Genomic DNA, 21,450 nt, shown 5'->3' with positions numbered 1-21,450 from the left:
AATGCAGGGTTTAGTGAGAGGGAGGAATTGAAGATCAGTATCTGTGGAGAAATAGTGTTGAGTAAATTGATAGGATTGAAGGCTGATAGATTTCCAGGCCCTGACAATCTACAAACTTAAGGAAGTGGCCCTGGAAATAGTGGATGCATTGGTGATCATCTTCCAGCGTTCTATAGACTCTGAAACAGTTCCTACAGTTTGGAGGGTGGCTAATGTCACTCCACTATTTAACAAGGGAGGTAGAGAGAAAACAGGGAATTGTGGACCAGTAAACCTGATGTTGGTAGGGGAGAAAATTCTAGAATCCATTATCAAAGATTTTATTGCTGAGCACTTAAAAATAGGGCAGGATCGGACAGAGTCAGCATGGAATTATGAAGGGGAAATCATGCTTGACAAATCTGGAATTCTTCGAGGGTGTAACTGGTAGAGTTGACGAGGGGGAGCCAGTGGATGTGGTATATTTGGACTTTCAGATGGCTTTTGACAAACGTCCCGCATAAGAAATTAACGTGTAAAATTAAACGCATGGCAGTTCAGCACGGTGGCGCAGTAGTTAGCACTACTGTATCACGGCGCTGAGGTCCCAGGTTTGATCCCGGCTCTGGGTCACAGTCCGTGTGGAGTTTGCACATTCTCCCCATGTCTGCGTGGGTTTCGCTCCCACAACCCAAAGATGTGCAGGGTAGGTGGACTGGCCACGCTAAATTGCCCCTTAATTGGAAAAAATGAATTGGGTGCTCTAAATTTATTTATTTTCTATTTAAAGTGCATGGGATTAAGGATAGTGGATTGAGATGGATAAAAAATTGGTTGGCAGACAGGAAACAAAGAGTAGGAATTAATGGGTCTTTTTCAAATTGGCAGGCAGTGACTGATGGAGTACCATCGGGATTGGTGCTAGGACCCAACCAATCACAATATATGTTAATTCTAGCTGAAGGCACACATGGCTCATATCTAGTTTGGTGACTGTTTGACCCTCTGCCAGTTTGGCATATGGATCTATGCATGGCATGGGGTGCCAATCTAAACGTGAAGCTTTATTAACCATTAATTTATAGTCCCCGCAAAGACGACCGACTTGTCAGGCTTGAGGTTGGGGACTACTCTGCAAATAGCACTGGTTATATTATCCCAAGTCTCTAGCCGTTCAAGCTCAGTCTCTACTTTACATAGATTACATAGAACATACAGTGCAGAAGGAGGCCATTTGGCCCATCGAGTCTGCACCGACCCACCTAATCCCTCACTTCCACCCTATCCCCGTAACCCAACAACCCTTCCTAACCTTTTTTGGTCACTAAGGGCAATTTATCATGGCCAATCCACCTAACCTGCACGTCTTTGGACTGTGGGGGGAAACCGGAGCACCCGGAGGAAACCCACACACACACGGGGAGAACGTGCAGACTCCGCACAGACAGTGACCCAGCAGGGAATTGAACCTGGGACCATGGCGCTGTGAAGCCACAGTGCTGTCCACTTGTGCTACCGTGCTGCCCCAGATATGACTTTGGTCATAATAGGGTAGGGCACCAGGGTCCAAATAAATCTTTGAATCCCTGCTCCCTTTGTTCTACCAAGGCCTTCTTGGAATACTTCAAGATATTTGCCCAAGACCTTGTCCAGTCCACAGGTTCCCAGTTTAAAAGTTTGAAGCCAGTCCAGACAAATCCTCTGGAGCCAACGGAGATGATAGTGATCCCCATAATCTTCAAGGTTCCCTTGTATATGTGACCAATCTGGTGTCTCACAGGCCAAGGGACAAGATGCCCATTCGAAGACGCCGGAAGGTTTGTTCTCCGACAATGGAGACAATGCAGCTCCCGTATCCACATCCGTTTATAGGGAATAGCCATTGACCAAGAGTGTTTATCAGGGCAACCTTAGGAGTGATGATGCAGTTTAGCTGCATCATTTTATCCTTTGCAGGCTTATAGACTTGCAAGGCCTGGGCCCGAGGTGGCTTTGGCTTCTGGCATGGGCAGCACACATACTGCTGATTGTGGCAACCTTGCCTGGGTCGTGTCCTTTAGCCACAGTTACAGCAGTCTTGCAGCTGACACTTGTAGTCCTCTGGGGAGGTTTGCCTGGTGCTTCTAGGGTTATCCCACCGTCTTTTGAGATGCCAGAATGTCCTGGCTGAATGCTGAGTTGGTGGTGGGTGAGGCACATGGGAATCTTCACTGGGAATGCTTTTTATGTATGAAGGTAATTCTCCCCCCCCTCCCAGCCTGAGGGCATGACTGTCAATCATGCCTTGGGAGTTCTTGTGCCCCCTTCTCAGCATTCCGAAGGATAGCGCGGATGAAGTAGCGCATGCATTTGCATACTGGGGCCAGTCCCCCAGGTCCGCATTATAAGGCTCAACTTTACAAACAAGTGAGTCTCCCTTTTTGTTTTTTGCTTTGTTTCTAACCGTAGTTGTCATCGGGGAGTTTCAATGGGTTGCTCAGAATCCCATGATCCTCGTCGTCCAGGAGGTGTGCAGTGAAAGGCCTAACTGGTTTATTTTAAACCAAAAATAAAATTGTTACTGTGGCATACAAAACAACTCACCAGGACTATCGGGAACTGGCAGTCCAGGTCCGGGAGCTACATTTATTTTCCCTTATAAATTTAGAGTATCCAATTCATTTATTCCAATTAAGGGGCAATTTAGTGTGGCCAATCCACCTACCCTGCACATCTTTGGGTTGTGGGGGTGAAACCCACGCTAACACGGGGAGAATGTGCAAACTCCACCCGGACAGTGACCCAGAGCCGGGATCGAACCCCGGGACCTCGGCGCCGTGAGATAACCGTGCTAACTATGATAATGTGCTGCCCTAGGAGCTACATTTAGAGCTCTCACTGGGTGGGCATCCACCTGCTCATCACAGGAACTTGTATTCCATGAAGCCCATGGAGAGATCAATCAGCGATCCCCTTTGGTGCTCATGACGACCAGGTTTTTATTCATTTTTTTTTAAAATTTAGGAATCTATGCCGATCTCTAGCAATAACCTGGGCACTTTACGCATCCTGGGAAGGACTGGATTCCTTCTGGCTTTTCTTTGAGGTCGGTGTTCTTCGGGAATGAATAGTGCGCATGTCGTGGTCGGCACAGTCAATCCTTGATTGATTTGTTGACTGTTCTTGGGCCAACTCCAGCGTTGTTTCCTTCTGTTTTCTTTTTTCTCTTCTTCTGGGTGAGCAGTGCGCTGTTCAGTGGGGGATGTACACTGCCCTGGGTGTGGTTGAGGAGGTGCAGCTGGGCTATGCTGGGGGCCATGGGGAAGCTGATTGTTGTGTGTCAGAGGATGCCGGACTGGGCCAGGTCCGGTGCTGTGGTTGGGATCCAATCGCCCCCTGGAGCTTGGGCTGTCTCTTCTCGAAGGTACTTATTAGGGACATTCTGAGGGGGCTCTTCTTTGCACAGGAGGCCTGGTGTTGAGCCAAGTCCTGAACTCTCATTGATATCCTGCTGCCTCCCCTTGTGATTGGGGTACTTTTAAAAATTTGACGGAACGGTTTTTTCTCTTTCTCATTTGGCGTTTACCCTGAAGGATTTTTTTTTGTCTTCTCTTCATCTAGGTGAACAGTGTGCAGTTATAAATCCTTGTTGGTTCGGTAGTCCACAGCAGGGTGGGGGATCCCCTTATTGTACTAGGGGTAGGGAGTTACCCCCCTCCTCACAATTAGTGGGTGTCTTGACAATTTTAGGGCTAGTGTATTAGCAGTGGCTGAGGTGCACTGCCCTGGGTGTGGTTGAGGAGGTGCAAGACCGACAGGGGTATGGGGCCTGTGCCAATGATTATTGTGTGTCGGAGTCTTCTGGGCTAGATCAGATTCGGGGCTGTGGTTGGTATCCTGTCGCCCCCTAGTGCCTGGGCTGTCCCTTCTTGAAGGCACTTATTAGGGATTTCTTGAGAAGATTCTTCTGTACATAGGTGCCTGGGGTTGAGTCGGGTTCTGTACTTTAGTTGACATCCTATTGCCCCCCCCTTGTGGTTGGGATGCTTCTTATTTTATTGAGTGTTTGTTTTTTGACTCTTTTTCATCAACGATGGTGGGCGTGCACGGGGGGTATCTGGACCCATAGTTGGGTCCTGACCTTTGGTTATCCTGTGATCCATTGCTGGTAGTTCTCTGCCCCTTTTGGGAGGCATTGACGGTTGTTAAGATACCAACCCCGATATTTGTTAGGATACCGGATAAGAACTACAAACAATTTTTCTATATGTAAAACTATGAGGAAAGGATACTACACCACAGGAGTGATGACTCTGACCATCCTTATGTTAAAACAAACTTTAATTTAGACACAGAATGAATCACATTGACATCAAAGAAATAGGTTTACAATTATTATTTGAACTGTTCATAAGCAAAAAGAAAAACTTGAGTTTACTTTCTATACCTGCCACTAATTCCAATTGAGCAACAGTTCAAATGCCACTTATAAATAAAGTTAATAAAATAGGTTGCTTACTTAGCTGTGCAGAGATTTTTGGAGAGAGAATTCCTTTCAAGAGCAGGTCCAGTATACCTCTGCTCAACCAACGGTATTTGGCAAAACTGTGGCTCAATTTGAAATCCTATGAGACTGAAAAACTACAGACAGACCTGGCTCCTCCCATTAATTGCATTATCTGTGTCCCACTAAGTCTGTGCCCAGCTTAGCTAGGATTCAAAACAATCCCTCATAAATTATCTACACTCCAGGGAACCATCCAAAATATAAACAATGTTCCATTAGCCCTTTATCTGTAACCAAGTAAGTGGTTGGAATTAATGATTACCTCACCTTTTATGACCTCCTAATTACAGCTTTAGTAGACACACTGCCTTTACACATTTTAAATCAGTGTTTTTAATAACATTACTGCCACAAATATGAAATACTATATGTGGTAATTTCTACATATATCACATGGCACTGATCATAATCCGAATATCTAATTGCTGGTCCTCTCTGTATAATTGCATGGAATGATGTTGGTTCACTACATGGCCAAAAATTGGGGATATGTTGTGTTGTTGCGTGGTATACATGTAACACCCTCTTAGAACTGGGGTTCTTGTGAATTTTCTTTGTTTATTCTTTTTTTTTATAAATTTAGATTACCCAATTATTTTTTCTAATTAAGGGGCAATTTAGCGTGGCCAATCCACCTACTCTGCACATTTTTGGGTTGTGGGGGCGAAACCCACACAGACACGGGGAGAATATGCAAACTCCGCACAGACAGTGACCCAGAGCCGGGATCGAACCTGGGACCTCAGCGCCGTGAGGCGGTTGTGCTAACCACTAGGCCACCGTGCTGCCCTCTTTGTTTATTCTAATGGGTGGGGATAATAAATCTGTGATTGAATACTGCAAGGATACAGACGGGTCCGCTATCCAAGGGAAGGGGTTGCAGTGTGTCATTGGCGACTCTGGTTCTTTTGGAGTTGACGGAGATGTACATTAGTGCGCACCGCAACATGGCGTGACAATCGCCGCGTGGGACGTGTGTACCATGTTTTCGTGGCTTTATCGTGTCCCTCCCTTCTTCTCAGGGATGTTTAGAAGTATCAAGTTATGTCTAATGATTGTCTTGACCCAGCTATACTGCTGTTCCCCTCTGTATTCCTGTTTGTATGTTGAGCAGTTACCATCTCTTGTGGTGCTGTACCATTCCTGTGGTTTCGTTGCGCTATTTGTTAAAATACTAAATCTCAACATACTTTTTTTAAAATTGGGAAGACCAAAGCCATTGTCTTCAGTCACCACTATGAATTTCATCCCAGTGAATCCCTACAGTGCATAATTAAGCCATTCAGCCCATCAAGTCTGCACCGATCCTCTGAAAGAGCACCAGGGCCCAGGCCCAATCCCCCACCAGATTGCTGAAACCCCAGCCCAAGGGGCAATTTAGCATGACCTAAATAGAACCTGGGCCCCTGGTGCTGTGAGGCAGCAGTACTAACCATTGTGCCACTGTACTGCTCCAAGATGCCTGTTAAAATCTGCCTCTCCAATCAAGGTGTTGACCATCTGTTCAAATATCTCCCCACGTGACTCGGTGTCAATTTGTTTCTTCATGAAACCCCTCTGAAGCACCTTTGGGATGTTTTATTACATGAATTGTGCTACATAAATATAAGACGTTACCGTTTCACTGCAGCTAGTTTGTGCTAAGATTCCTTACTAAGACCAGTGACCGCTTAATCCAGTTTTTTTCTGGTGGTGTTAGTTAAAACATGGATGCTGGTCCCACTGCACCAGCAGAACTCCCCTGTGGACATTCTGTGGAGTTGTTGAACTCTCCTCAGCTGAGAATGGAGTAGATTGAGCTGCCGGGCCTGCAGTGAACCTTGAAGAACCGCTGCCAGGGATCTTTCCTCTTCATTCACTGACTCCCAGCTGAAGTTGTTTTTGCAGTAAAATAGTTAACTTTGAATTTAGATGGGCAGCACGGTGGCCTAGTGGTTAGCACAACCGCCTCACGGCGCTGAGGTCCCAGGTTCGATCACGGCTCTGGGTCACTGTCCGTGTGGAGTTTGCACATTCTCCCCGTGTCTGCGTGGGTTTCGCCCCCACAACCCAAAAATGTGCAGAGTAGGTGGATTGGCCACGTTAAATTGCCCCTTAATTAAAAAAAAAAAAAAAAACTTTGAATTTAGTCTTTGAAATGAAATGAAAAAATGAAAATCGCTAATTGTCACGAGTAGGCTTCAATGAAGTTACTGTGAAAAGCCCCTAGTCGCCTGTCCGGGGAGGCTGGTACGGGAATCAAACCGTGCTGCTGGCCTGCTGTAAAAGCCAGCGATTTAGCCGAGTGAGCTAAACCAGGATCCTGGTTTGCAAGACAGCTCGGCTTTATGAGCCATAGGTGCAATTAAAGCATCACAAAGGTTTGGAGAGACTGGAGAAGCTGGGGTTGTTCTCCCCAGGGCAGAGAAGGGGTGATTAAATAGAGATGTTGAAATGTGCTTTTGAGCTTTCATTGACATCGGAAGAAATTGTTCCCCTCGGCTGGGTGGCTGGTGTGTCAGCAGGTTGAGTGAATCCCTTACCACGCGCCGTGCAGGCGAATGGTTTCTCTCCAGCGTGAGTGAGTTGTTATTTCATCAGATCTTTACAGTATTTTTAAAACTCTTCGCACAGTGAGAACAACAAAAAGGTTTCTTATTGGGGTGAATAACCAGATGGGCAGTGAGGCTGGACACAGAAGTGAATTCTTTCTCACATATGGAGCAGATGAGCAACAACCCCTGATGTGAACTTGGCGGGCTGTCAGGATTGAACCCCTTACTTACAAACAAGATCGGATGTGACAATAAAAGTTCAGGCGTGAAGCATTTTTATTAAGAGAAAGGCAGGACAAACTTATGGACTAAAGGTAAAGTCCAGGCAGTGATTTATAGAACAAGGTGAGCTCTATACATCTGGACAGTATGGTGGCGCAGTGGGTTAGCCCTGCTGCCTCATGGCGCTGAGGTCCCAGGTACGATCCCAGGTCACCATCCGTGTGGAGTTTGCACATTCTCCCCGTGTCGGCGTGGGTTTCGCCCCCACAACCCAAAGATGTGCAGGCTGGGTGGATTGGCCACGCTAAATTGCCCTTTAATTGGGAAAAATGAATTGGGTACTCTAAATTTAAAAAAAATACTTCTGGAACAGTTCAACCCACTTCTTTCCTCGGAGCTTCCAGTTTGCTTGCGAGTTTCCTGGTTTCTTGCTTCTTTATTTACCTTATTTCCTTTGTTCTTTTCTTTGCCAGACCCATCCCCTTGAGGGTGGTTCTTTTGCTGGAAACCCTGCACTACTGTAGGGATTCTATGGAACCCCCCAACTGATTCCCCCCCCATTAGAACTGTCCGTTGGCATTTCCCGACACTGTCATGCAGCTCTTATCCAATCACAGGTGTGTTCATCTGAATAGCATTCGCGGGTTCCTGAGGGCGAGATATGAGAAGGATCTGAGTAACTCCTCCTCTCAGATGGCCATTGGTTCAGGAATTCCTGTGCACAGAGAACATTGGGGGAACGGGTTATTGAACAGAAGTGGAGTTAGACAGGATTTTTGATCTTTAAAGGAGTCAAGGGTTATGTGGAAAGTGGAATTAAAGCCACAAGAAAGGTCAGCCATGATCTTATTGAATGGTGGAGCCGGTTTGATGGGCCGAATGGTCTACTCCTAGTTCTGATGTCCTTTTGTTTCTAGTATCTGACGGAAGCGCACTGTTTACCTTACGGTGAACATGGAGAAGTTGGGTGGTCAGCAGTTTAGTGGGAATAGGCGCGTGGGAAAGGTTGGGTGTCATGGATAAGATGGGCTCTGAGGGAGCAGAAGTGTAGATAAGGAAAAAGTAGAGAAAGAAGCTCTATCAGCTCCTCATGTTGGAGTTCAATATGGAGGAGACGGGAGAGGAAGAGCCCTTCAAAATTGTGTTCGAGATGTTAAACGATCCAACACATTTTTTTTTGACAGAAAGCTGATTTATTTAACTTTTAACCATAATCTTAACACTCATAACAGGAATTGAATTATCAGCAGAAACAGACCTAAATGAACATGTTCAGCCCTGGGATGTGAATAACAGCAGAACTCAATCACCATGGCTACTTAGAATAATCTTTATTAGTGTCACAAGTAGGCTGACATTAACACTGCAATGAAGTTACTGTGAGAATCCCCCAGTCGCCACATTCCGGAGCCTGTCCGGGTCACAGAGGGAGAATTCAGAATGTCCAATTCACCCAACAGCACGTCTTTCGGGACTTGTGGGAGGAAACCGGAGCACCCGGAGGAAACCCACGCAGACACAGGGAGAACGGATAATGACCCAAGCCGGGAATCGAACCTGGGACCCTGGCTCTGTGAAGCAACAGGGCTAACCACTGTGCTACCGTGCCGCCCATGTGAACAAGGTGGTACTCAGCAGGTTGGATGATCAGGTCAATCTCTTCCCATGTTTCGAGCAATTAAATGGCCTCTCCCCAGTGTGAACTCGCTGGTGGATCAGCAAGTGGATAAATAAGTGAATCCCATCCTGCACTCGGAGCGGATAGGTTGTCTCTCCCCAGTGTGAGTGCAGTGATGTGGAGAGGGTTAGATGATAGCCTGAACCCAGTCCCGCAGTGAGAGCACCTATAGTGTCTCTAGTCAGTGTGAACACTTTGATGGGACATCAGTTCCTGGGAGCTTTTGTAGAACTTCCCACAGTCTGTACATTTAAAAGATCTCTCGTCAGTGTGAACTCGCCGGTGTCTCTGCATGTTGGATGAGTGAGCAAATCCCTTCCCACATGTGGAACAAACAAATGGCCTCTCCCCAGTGTGAATTCGCCGGTGTGTCAGCAGGTGGGATAAACAAGTGAAGCCCTTCCCACACTGGGTGCAGGTGAATGGCCTCTCCCCGGTGTGACTGCGCTGGTGTGTCTGCAATTGAGGTGAAGTGGCAAATCCCTTCCCACACGTGGAGCAAATAAATGGCCTCTCCCCGGTGTGAGTGCGTCGGTGTACCAACAGGTGGGATGTCTGAGTGAATCCCTTACCACACTCAGAGCAGGTGAACGGAATCTCCCCAGTGTGAACCCGCTGGTGTGTTCGCAGGTAGAATGAGGTCGTGAAGCCCTTCCCACATTCAGAGCAGGTGAACGGCCTCTCCCCAGTGTGACTGCTGATGTACAGTGAGGTCAGATGATCGCCTGAACCCAATCCCACAGTCAGAGCATCTGAATGGTCTTTCGTCGGTGTGAACACGTTGATGGGACATTAGTTCCCCAGAACTTTTATAGCACTTCCCACAGTCTGGGCATTTAAAAGGTCTCTCCTCAGAGTGAACTCGCTGGTGTGTCAGCAGGTTGGAGGAGTGAGAAAATCCCTTCCCACATTCAGGGCAGGTGAACGGTCTCTCCCCGGTGTGAACTCGCTGGTGTCTCAGCAGGGAAGATGATTGCCTGAACCTAGTCCCACAATGAGAGCACCTGAATGGTCTCTCATCAGTGTGAACATGTTGATGGGACATCAACTCCTGGGAACTTTTAAAGCATTTCCCGCAATCTGAGCATTTAAAAGGCCTCTCATCAGTGTGAACGCGTTGGTGTCTTAGCAGGTTGGAGGAGTAAGCAAATCCCTTCCCACACTTGGAGCAGGTGAACGGCCTCTCTCCGGTGTGAACCCGCTGGTGTTTAGTGAGGTCAGATGATTGTTTGAACCCAGTCCCGCAGTGAGAGCAGCTGAACGGTCTCTCGACAGTGTGAACAAGTCGATGGGATATCAGTTCCTGGGAACTTTTGTAGAACTTCCCGCAGTCCGGGCATTTAAAAGGTCTCTCATCAGTGTGAACCCGCTGGTGTCTCAGCAGGTTGGAGGAGTGAGAAAATCCCTTCCCACATTCAGGGCAGGTGAACGGTCTCTCCCCGGCGTGAACTCGCTGGTGTCTCAGCAGGGAAGATGATTGCCTGAACCTAGTCCCACAATGAGAGCACCTGAATGGTCTCTCATCAGTGTGAACATGTTGATGGGACATCAACTCCTGGGAACTTTTAAAGCATTTCCCGCAATCTGAGCATTTAAAAGGCCTCTCATCAGTGTGAACGCGTTGGTGTCTTAGCAGGTTGGAGGAGTGAGCAAATCCCTTCCCACACTTGGAGCAGGTGAACGGCCTCTCTCCGGTGTGAACCCGCTGGTGTTTAGTGAGGTCAGATGATTGTTTGAACCCAGTCCCGCAGTGAGAGCAGCTGAACGGTCTCTCGACAGTGTGAACAAGTCGATGGGATATCAGTTCCTGGGAACTTTTGTAGAACTTCCCGCAGTCCGGGCATTTAAAAGGTCTCTCATCAGTGTGAACCCGCTGGTGTCTCAGCAGGTTGGAGGAGTGAGAAAATCCCTTCCCACATTCAGGGCAGGTGAACGGTCTCTCCCCGGCGTGAACTCGCTGGTGTCTCAGCAGGGAAGATGATTGCCTGAACCTAGTCCCACAATGAGAGCACCTGAATGGTCTCTCATCAGTGTGAACATGTTGATGAGACATCAACTCCTGGGAACTTTTAAAGCATTTCCCGCAATCTGAGCATTTAAAAGGCCTCTCATCAGTGTGAACGCGTTGGTGTCTTAGCAGGTTGGAGGAGTGAGCAAATCCCTTCCCACACTTGGAGCAGGTGAACGGCCTCTCTCCGGTGTGAACCCGCTGGTGTTTAGTGAGGTCAGATGATTGTTTGAACCCAGTCCCGCAGTGAGAGCAGCTGAACGGTCTCTCGACAGTGTGAACAAGTCGATGGGATATCAGTTCCTGGGAACTTTTGTAGAACTTCCCGCAGTCCGGGCATTTAAAAGGTCTCTCATCAGTGTGAACCCGCTGGTGTCTCAGCAGGTTGGATGAGCGAGCAAATCCCTTCCTACACACAGAGCAGGTGAACAGCTTCTCTGCTGTGAGACTGTGGTGATGTTTCAGCAGGTTTGCTGAAGTATTAAATCCCTTCCCACACACAGGATAGGTGAATGGTTTCTCCTCAGTATGACTGTCCACATTTACCGATTTGAATGGGTAAATGAATCCCTTCCCACATTCTCCACATTTCCACAGTTTCTCCCCATTGTTACTGCATTTAAGTACAGACAGGTCAGCTAATTGGTTGAAGACTTGTCCACAGACAGAACATGTGTACGGTTTCCCCCCATTAACGCTGTTTTTTCCTTCCATTTTCAAAATCTGATGATATTCAGGTCACAATAAATTGGCAGTTTCTGTCAGATCCTGATGTGAATGTTTGGTTTGAGTCCCTGGACTGAAAATCTTCATCTTCTAATATGCTGTGACATCGATCTGAAATAGGAAATAAGGAGTGAGAGAACCCACAAAATCACAAAGGCAGTTTGTGCGATTAATCAAAATGAATGAATCTGGTCATTACAGGAACCAGCACTCTGTGTTCTTTGAAAAAGTAATGACGAAAGTTACCAGAGTGTCATAAAAATACAACTGGTCCACTAATGTCCTTCCGGGAAGGGACCATGCCACCTAGTCCAGATCTACACAAGACTCTGAGCACAACGGGAGCAGATTGTGAGAGATGGAAGAGGCAGGGGGTGCAAGAAAATAACCTTATATATCTAAAACTCAACCAGAACTTTGACTGAATCTCACAAACCCTCAACCTCCTTTCCTAGAAGGACATGGTATCAGGGGTCTGGGAACACCCACCAGCTCCCAAGTTCCCTTCCAAGTCAGACACCACCCTAACGTAAATAAAATTAAAATACTGCCGTATGCTGGAGATCCGAAATGAGAAATGGAAACGCTCAGCTGGCCTGACTGCACCTGTGGAGGAAGAAACCAGAGCAAAGTTTTCAGGGTGTTCGGAATGGATTAAAGGGAATAAAAATGGTGCAGAATTTGATGGTCAATCTAAGCTCAGAAGAGAAATGGATTCCTGATCACCTGGTCAGGGGACGGACAGCAGTGGGAACCTCATTTAGACAGAGTGGAAGCAACAATAAATAGAGTCAAACACACCCATCGTTAGAGACAGAGGGAGTTAGACAGTGGCAGAGAGCTGATCAGGGAGGACAGAGGTGGAAGAGAGCAATGGATGGACATGGATTTAGATCCACAGTAAAGGAGTCAGACCAGCCTCAGAGACATGGAACCTCCCACAGAGCACAGCACTCCAAATTGTAGAGGAATCTCAAAAATATTCATCTCTGAAACAATTTCAGTTTTTAATATTATAACCTCCTGAGGTCTATGGCCTCCACTGGATGTGTATGAAGCCTCCTCCGCTCCATAGCTCCCCCACTCACCACCTTCACCATTCACCCACCATTTTTCTCTCTCTACCGTCCAACTCCAGCCGTACTGCGCATGATCGGGCCGGACCAACAAAGCGCATGCTCGAGCGACAGCCGGCTCCAAGTGGGAGGTCCAGCCGGTCCTCCAACCAATCGGAGTGAATGAGGGGGAGCGGCGGGTCTGGAGGACCGAGCGGGAGCGGCCGGTCCTCCAACCAATCGGAGTGAATGAGGGGGGAGCGGGTCTGGAGGACCGAGCGGGAGCGGCCGGTCCTCCAACCAATCGGAGTGAATGAAGGGGGGGGCGGGTCTGGAGGACCGAGCGGGGGCGGGTTGTGAGTGAAGCATGCGCAGTGAGAATGATGGAGCTGGGCAGACGGGTCCACGTTGGGTAAAGTGGGGGAGGTAACGGGGTCTGACGGGTGGACGGAGAGGCCCAGGAAACATGTGTGAACCGCAAACCCCGGGAATAAACTGAGTGGATCCCCCCCCACCCCTCTCCCTGTTTACACCGAGCCGGGCTGCATTGAATGATCAATGGAGAGCCGCTTTGTATCAGGTTGGCCATTGGTTCTCCAGCGTCGCTTCTGTGTCAGTGAATCATTGAATGGTGACAGTACAGACTGAGGCCATTCAGCCCGTCCTGTCTGTGCTGGCTCTCTGTGCCAGAGTCAATCAGCTCCTCCCACTCCCCTGTCCTTTCACCAACAAGACCAGCTGCAAATATTCCCCATCCCCAGTTACCTGTGGAGAAGATGATGTTTGACCTTCTTGAACCGCTGCAGTCCGTGTGGCGAAGGTGCTCCCACAAAGTGGTACCGTTATTCAAGAAGCGAAGTAGGGGAAAATCAGGAAATTGCAGGCCAGTGAATCCAACTTCAGTGGTTGGGAAAACTGTTGGTAAAAGTTCCGAGGGACAGCATTAATCAAAGCTAGTCAACGTGGTTTTGTCAAAGGGAGATCATGTCTTACAAATTTGATTGAATTTTTCAAGGAGAAAGATGTGACGAGGTGCGTCGATGAAGGCAGTGCGGTTGATGTAATCTGCATGGACTTCGGGGCAGCATGGTAGCACTGTGGATAGCACAATTGCTTCACAGCTCCAGGGTCCCAGGTTTGATTCCGGCTTGGGTCACTGTCTGTGCGGAGTCTGCACATCCTCCCCGTGTGTGTGTGGGTTTCCTCCGGGTGCTCCAGTTTCCTCCCACAGTCCAAAAATGTGCAGGTTAGGTGGATTGGGCATGATAAATTGCCCTTAGTGTCCAAAATCGCCCTTAGTGTTGGGTGGGGTTACTGGGTTATGGGGATAGGGTGGAGGTGTTGACCTTGGGTAGGGTGCTCTTTCCAGGAGCCGGTGCAGACTCGATGGGCCGAATGGCCTCCTGCGCTGCAAAAGTCTATGACAATTCAGTAAGGCTTTTGCCAAGGTTGCACATGGGTGACTGGTCAAGAAGAGCCCATGGGATCCAGGGTAATTTGGCAAATTGGATCCAAGATTGGCTGAGTGGCAAGAGACAGAGGATGATGGTCAGATATTGTTTTTGTGACTGCGTCCAGTGGTGTTCCGCAGGGATTGGTGCTGGGTCCCTTGCTATTTGTTTACATTAATGATCTGGATGTGAATGTAGGAGGTATGATCAGTAAGTTCACAGATGCCACAAAAATTGATAGTGTGGTAAATAATGAGGAGGAAAGCCTTCAATTACAGGATGATATTGATAGGCTGGTTAGATGGGCAGAATAGTGACAAATGGAATTTAACCCTGAAAAGTGTGAGGTAATGCATTTTGGGACGACTAACAAGACATGGGAAAGTGGTAGGGACCTCAAAAGTACAGAGGATCAGAGGGATATTGGTGTGTATGCTCATAGATCCCGAAAGACAGCAGAACAGGTAGATAAGGGGCTAGTTTAGCACAGTGGACTAAACAGCTGGCTTGTAAAGCAGAAGGCGGCCAGCAGTGCGGGTTCAATTCCCGTACCAGCCTCCCCGAACAGTCGCCACATTCCGGCACCTCGGGGCTTTTCACAGTAACTTAATTGAAGCCGACTTGTGACAATAAGTGATTATTATTATTGTGTGGTTACAAAGGCATAGGGGATACTTGCCTTTATTAACTGAGGCATAGAATATAAGGGCAGGGAGGTTATGATGGAGCTGTATAAAACGCTGATTCGGCAACAGCTGGAGTAGTGTGTGCAGTTCTGGTCACCACACTAGGAAGAATGTGATTGTACCAGAGTGGGTGCAGGAGCATTTTAGCTATCAAGACAGACTAGGACTGTTTTCCTTGGAGCAGAGAAAGCTGAGGGGGACATGATTGAGGTGTATAAAATTACGAGGGTTATAGAGAGGGTGGACAGGAAAGAACATTTCCCATGAGCAGAGGGGTCAATAACTAGAGGGCATAGATTTCAGGGAATGGGTAGGAGGTTTATCGGAGATGTGGGGAAAAATCTATTCATCCAGGGGGTAGTGGGAATCTGGAGCTCACTGCCTGAAAGGCTGGTGGAGGCGGGAACCCTCACAACATTTAACTAGTATTTAGCTGAGCACTTGAAATCCCACAGCACCCAAGGCTAAGGGCCAAGTGCTGGAAAATGGGATGAGGTTAATTAGGTGCTTGTTGATGTATTCATTATATTGATGTAGTACCTCTTTCATAATAGATTGTTCCAGGTTGTTTCATAAGACTGTTGAAAGCAACATGTGACACTGAGCCGCTTAAGGAGATATTGGGGCTCGTAACAATAAGTTTGGTCAAAGAGGTAGATTTTGTTGAGAATCTTAAAGCTGGAGAGGAAGATTGCGAAGCTGGAGGTTTAAGGACAAATTCTCTCACTTCAGGACCCAGGCAACTCGCAACAAAGGTGGAGCAAATAACATTGTGACTGCTCCGGAGCCCAGAAGTAAAGGAGCACAGAGAGCCCTGAGGGTTGTGTGGCTGGAAGAAATGTCAGAGAAAGAGATGATCACACTCACGGATTTGAAAACATGGATTAGAAATTCAAAATCTTAAAGCAGAATTTTCGAAATTCTGCAAGCACAGATGGAATAAGACTTATGGAATAGAATGGAATAAGAATAGGGGCTGTTTAGCCCAGGGCTAAATCGCTGGGTTTCAAGGCAGGCCAGCAGCACGGTTCAATTCCCGTACCAGCCTCCCCGAACAGGCGCCGGAATGTGGCGACTAGGGGCTTTTCACAGTAACTTCATTTGAAGCCTACTCGTGACAATAAGCGATTTTCATTTCATTTCATTTCACTTGGCATAAGTAAGCACATGGACAGCAGTTTTAGATGTCCTCAAGATTACAGAAGGTTGACAGTGGGAGGCCGTCTGGACTGCATTACGATAGTTAAGTATCAACTAACCAAGGAATGGGCGAGGGTTTCAGCAGCAGATGAGCAGAGACTAGGGGGGAGTCGGGCGATGTCTTGGTGATGATGTGAGTAGGTGGAAGCTCATCTTGGGGGGGGGGGGGAAATATTTCCTGACGGGTGTGAACAGTCTGGTTCAACCTCAGTTGCCAGGGAGCGGAAATAGTTGGTGGATAGATAGTGGAATATGTCAAGGGGACTGAAGACAATGACTTTGGTCTTCCCAGTATAGAAAAGGAGGAAATTTCAGTTCATCCAGTACTGGATGTCAGTCAAGTCAGGGCGGTATGATGTGGGGCAGCACGGTGGCCTAGTGGTTAGCACAACCGCCTCACGGCGCTGAGGTCCCAGGTTCGATCCCGGCTCTGGGTCACTGTCCGTGTGGAGTTTGCACATTCTCCCCGTGTCTGCGTGGGTTTCGCCCCCACAACCCAAAAATGTGCAGAGTAGGTGGATTGGCCATGCTAAATTGCCCCTTAATTCGAAAAAAATAATTGGGTAATCTAAATTTATTTTAAAAAAGAGGGCGGTATGATGTGCGTGTTGGAGGGAAACGTCGAGATGATGCTGTTCACAGACACCTTAGGCCTTCTCAGTGGTGGAGGTTTACGGTTTAGGATTCGGTCAACGTTCTGGTTAAGTTGTCGAAATGTAAAATGCCTCTCCCTCGCTGCGTACCTCTCCCACCTATCTCTGTCTCTCCTGTTAAATAGGCCAGAACTTTGTTTAGGTCTAGACTGGGTGGCAGGTTCTGTTCTCTGAAGGACATTGGTGAACCAGTTGGGTTTTTATGACAATCCAGCAGCGTTCATGGTCACTTTTTCCCAGTGCCGGCCCCACAAATGACCAGATTCATTCAGCTCAATTTCACAACCTGCCTTTGTGTTTCTGTGGATTCTCTCTCACTCACTTTTTTCTGTTTTAAATGCATTTCACAGGGTGTTAGAAGGGGAGGATTTGCAGTTGGGAAACTGAAACCAAACATCACATTAAAATCTGACGAGTTGCTCAATTTATCGTAATCTTGGATATCAATCGTATTTTGAACATGGAAGGAAGAAGCTCGGTTCACAGTGGGGAGAAACCACTCACACGTTCTGTGCGTGGACAAGACTTCACCCGATCGCCTGGCACCTCAGAACATGAATGCAGTCGCAAGGAGATGTCATGGAAATGTGGGGACTGTAGGAAGGGGTTTAATCACACATCTGAGCTGGAAGCTCATCGGTGCTGTCACGCTGGGGAGAGGTCACTCCCAAACTCCGAGAGTGGGAAAAGATTCAATGTTTCGTCCATCCTGGTGACACATCAAAGGGTTCACACTGACGAGAGACCGTTTCGGTGCTCACGCTGTGGGACCGATTTCAGACGTTTATCTGACTTCACCATCCACCAGAGAGTCCACACTGGGGAGAGGCCGTTCACCTGCCCAGATTGTGGGAAGGGATTCAGTCGGTCATCACAGCTGTTCATACACCATCGGGTTCACACCGGGGAGAGGCCGTTCACCTGTTCTGAGTGTGGAAAGGGATTCATTAATTCGTCCAACCTAATGGCACATCGAAGAGTACACACTGACAAGAGACCCTTTAAATGTCCAGACTGTGGGAAGTTCTACAAAAGCTCCCAGGAACTGATGTTCCATCAACGTATTCACACTGATGAGAGGCCATTCAGGTGCTCTCACTGCGGGACTGGGTTCAGACAATCATCTCAACTCAGTGTACACCAGCGCACTCACACTGGGGAGAGGCCGTTCACCTGCTCCGAGTGCGGGAAGGGATTTTCGCATTCATCCACTCTTCTGATGCACCAGCGAATTCACACCGGGGAGAGACCGTTCACCTGCTCCAAGTGTGGGAAAGGATTCAGTCAGTCATCCAACCTGCTTTCACACCAGCGGGTTCACACCGGGGAGAGGCCGTTCACCTGCTCTGAGTGTGGGAGGGGATTCACACAGTCGTCCCACCTGTCGACACACCGACGAGTTCACACGGGGGAGAAATCGCTCATTTGCTCCGAGTGTGGGAATGGATTCACTCAGGTGTCCCAGCTGCTCAAACACCAGCAAGTTCACAAATGATTGGATTTTGCTGTTCATCACATTTAGGACTGAACTTTGTTCATTGTGGTCTGTTTCTGCTGGTGGTAATAAACCTCATCCTATTGATATTGAGAATAAAAATAGAATAAATTAGCTAGTAGTGAAACCCAATGTGTTGGTGCTTTTTAATATCTCAAATGCTTTTAATTCCCTTTTAAAGGGCTCATAGGAGTGTCCCTTTAAGAAATGTTTGTGCCTTATCACATGGCTTCAGTGATGTCACTGTGGGTGGAGCTGGGCCGTAGATCTGGGAGTTGGTTTTACTTTCACTTTGATTTGGAGCTGGTTTGTGGCTCTGAGTTTTTAGTTTCGTTTTTACATTTGGCTGCTGTGTACAGACAGAGAAGTATCGTGGCCTGCCTTTGTAAAGAGTCATTCCAAGGAAAAAACCCAATGATTATAGTTACCCTGCTGTTTTTGGTAAAAAGGGGTTTTTAATTTATGGGGTCTTGTTACTAAATTGGAACAGTTAAAGAGGGGAATTTATTAAGGGTTATACATAGATTACTGCAGCTGTGTGGGGTATTTATGTTTGTAGTTGATAGAAATGCTTTCTGTGTGTGTTTATAAAAATGTTAACTAAATTCGTAGAATAAAGCTTGGTTTTTTTTGTTTGAAAGTGCCTAAGACTTCTGTTGAATAACACCTGAAATGCTGGCTCTTGTGCTCATCGTAAGCAAAATCAATACCAGTTGTAGGTCAGGTGAACTCCATGATATACTTTGGAGTTTTCTAAACCATGGCCCATAACACTTACCTTCTCCATAGAAGCATCAAACTTCAGGAAAAGGCATATAACTGCAGAAAGATGACTGGCAGATCAGATAATTTGGGTGGCCTGATGACACAGTCCTTAGCACCGCTGCCTCACAGCTCCAGGGTCCTAGGTTCAATTCCAGCCTCGGGTGACTGTCTGTGTCCACACAGTTCTGTGTCTGCACGTTCTCCCCGTGTCTGTGTGGGTTTCCTCCGAATGCTCCGGTTTCCTCCCACAGTCCAAAGATGTTCAGGTTAGGTGGATTGGCCATGATAAAATTATCACTTAATGTCCAAAAAAAGGTCGGTGGTGTTGCTGGGTTACGGGGATAGGGTGGAGGCGTGGGCTTAAGTAGGGTGCACTTTCCAAGGGCTCGTATAGATTCGATGGGCTGAATGACCTCCTTCTGCACTGTAAATTCGAAATTCTAAAAAATTCTATTGATCACAGTATGAAAAACAGCAGAGATTGATCAAGAGGTTAATCGGGAGAAGAAATTCGAGTGTGAGAGGAAGCCAGCTGTAAATGTAAAAACGGATAGCAATAGTTTCCACCAGTATTTAAAAAGGAAAATGAAACATTTTTTTATAGTGGTGTTTTTAAAATAAATTTAGAGTACCCAATTTCGCATGGCTAATCCACCTAATCTGCACATCTTTGGGTTGTGGGGGTGAAACACATGCAGACATGGGGAGAATGTGCAAACTCCACACAGACAGTGATCCAGGGCTGGGATTCGAACCCGGGTCCTCAGCGCCGCAGTCCCAGTGCTAACCAATGCGCCGCATTTCGCCCGAAAATGTGGAGTTAATAGCAGATAAGGAAGTGAAGGTCACGGCTGGTTCATGATGGGGAACGACACCAAAGCACGGGTTCAATTCCCGTACCGGCTGAGGATATTCATGAAGGTCCCGCTTTCTCAACCTTCCCCCTCGCTTGAGGTGTGGTGACTCCCAAGTTAAATCACCAGCAGCCAATGATCATCTGAGGCTTCATTTCAATAAAAAAATGGCAGATGAAATTACCAAATATTTTGCTTCTGGCTTCAGTATCAAAGCTACAAAAACATTCCAGCAATTTCTGTAAGTTGGGAAGGGAGAGAGGAACATGGTGAAATTACAATCACTAGAGAATTAGTAGTGAGTAAACTGATAGAATGCGGCTTGACATGTCTCCGTCTCTCCGTGTACTTCATCAGAGGGTCTCAAGGGGCGGGTTTGGCTCACTGGGCTAAATCGCTGGCTTTTAAAGCAGGCCAGCAGCACGGTTCGATTCCCGTACCAGCCTCCCCGGACAGGCGCCGGAATGTGGCGACTAGGGGCTTTTCACAGTAACTTAATTGAAGCCAACTCGTGACCATAAGCGATTTTCATTTTTCATGTCATTTTCAAAAGAGGTGACTAATAAGGTAGCAGGTGTCTTGATGTTAAATATTCCAAAATGCCCTAGATTTTGGAAAGCTTCCATCAGACTGGAAAGTAATAATAATGATCTTTATTGTCACAAGTAGGCTGACATTAACACTGCAATGAAGTTACTGTGAGAATCCCCTAGTCGCCACATTCCGGCGCCTGTCCGGGTCACAGAGGGAGAATTCAGAATGTCCAATTCACCCAACAGCACGTCTTTCGGGACTTGTGGGAGGAAACCGGAGCACCCGGAGGAAACTCACGCAGACACGGGGAGAGCATGCAGACCTCGCACAGACAGTGACCCAAACCGGGAATTGAACCCTGGTCCCTGGCGCTGTGAAGCAACAGTGCCAACCACTGTGCTACTGTGCCACCCATGTAGCAAACATAACCCCTCTTCAAGAATGGAGGGAGGCAGAAAATAGGAAACTATAGGCCAGTTAGCTTGATGTCTGTTGTGTGGAAAGCATCAGAAGCAACCATTAAAGAGTTTATAGCTGCACTTTTGGGACACTCGAGGCAATTGGGAAGAATCAACTGATGAATGTAAGAAATTGGTATATATATTGTATTATATGTATTTTTTGCAGTAATGTTTTAAAGTCCTAGGGTAGGGTGTGTATGTAGCTTCTGCAGCAATATTGTTTTTTAAAATCCTGGTTCAAAAGACAGACATACTTGTGGCTGCAAAAGGTGCAATGAGGATGTCGTAAAAAGTGGGATCATCATTCTTTCAAGCCATGCTTATGTTTACAAGGAGCGGCCTAGTGGGTTTGTGTTATGATTTCCAGGGAGTAGATAGAGACATTCGGCGGGATTCTCTGTCTCGGGACACCTGGATCGCCTTCCCTGATGGACGGAGAATCGGATGCGGGGCAAAATCAGGATCGGCACTGGACGCCAACCTGAACGTGATGCTCCGACCCCCAGCTGGTGGCAGGAACAAGGTCCATTCCACACGCAGCGGCAGCTTAGTTATAAATGCAAATGGGTCTTAATCTATTAAGTGGGCCCAGCAACCTTTGCT

At 47.4% G+C, this 21,450-nt stretch overlaps 2 protein-coding genes across 6 annotated transcripts; one reads left to right on the top strand and one right to left on the bottom strand.

The window, feature by feature from the left end:
* Window positions 1–9,480: 9,480 nt before the first annotated feature.
* On the bottom strand, window positions 9,481–13,729 carry LOC119951299 (zinc finger protein 883-like). 4 transcript variants are annotated; one of them, XM_038774376.1, is made up of 2 exons: window positions 13,514–13,729; window positions 9,481–11,804 (listed from the first exon to the last, which is right to left on the bottom strand). In XM_038774376.1, the coding sequence occupies exon 2, from the start codon at window positions 11,679–11,681 to the stop codon at window positions 9,621–9,623; it is 2,061 nt and encodes a 686-aa protein (XP_038630304.1). In that variant the 5' UTR covers window positions 11,682–11,804; window positions 13,514–13,729; the 3' UTR covers window positions 9,481–9,620. The 4 variants fall into 4 exon arrangements, with proteins under 4 accessions (XP_038630304.1, XP_038630302.1, XP_038630303.1 ...); XM_038774374.1 differs by lacking the exon at window positions 13,514–13,729 and adding an exon at window positions 12,802–12,833; XM_038774375.1 differs by lacking the exon at window positions 13,514–13,729 and adding an exon at window positions 12,714–12,803.
* Window positions 13,121–18,807, top strand: LOC119951309 (zinc finger protein 239-like). Of its 2 annotated transcripts, none has more exons than XM_038774397.1 (2): window positions 13,121–13,160; window positions 17,089–18,807. In XM_038774397.1, the coding sequence occupies exon 2, from the start codon at window positions 17,199–17,201 to the stop codon at window positions 18,231–18,233; it is 1,035 nt and encodes a 344-aa protein (XP_038630325.1). In that variant the 5' UTR covers window positions 13,121–13,160; window positions 17,089–17,198; the 3' UTR covers window positions 18,234–18,807. The 2 variants fall into 2 exon arrangements, with proteins under 2 accessions (XP_038630325.1, XP_038630324.1); XM_038774396.1 differs by having other exon boundaries at window positions 13,137–13,328.
* Window positions 18,808–21,450: the final 2,643 nt, after the last annotated feature.

This window comes from Scyliorhinus canicula, chromosome 17 (assembly GCF_902713615.1).
Source record: "Scyliorhinus canicula chromosome 17, sScyCan1.1, whole genome shotgun sequence".
Taxonomy (NCBI): Eukaryota; Metazoa; Chordata; class Chondrichthyes; order Carcharhiniformes; family Scyliorhinidae; genus Scyliorhinus; species Scyliorhinus canicula.
This window is presented reverse-complemented; position numbering and strand designations above follow the sequence as displayed.

What these genes read in the sequence shown, in the direction of transcription:
- LOC119951299 (XM_038774376.1), bottom strand. Translation starts at nt 11,681, where the DNA reads ATGGAAGGAAAAAACAGCGTTAATGGGGGGAAACCGTACACATGTTCT.
- LOC119951309 (XM_038774397.1), top strand. Translation starts at nt 17,199, where the DNA reads ATGGAAGGAAGAAGCTCGGTTCACAGTGGGGAGAAACCACTCACACGT.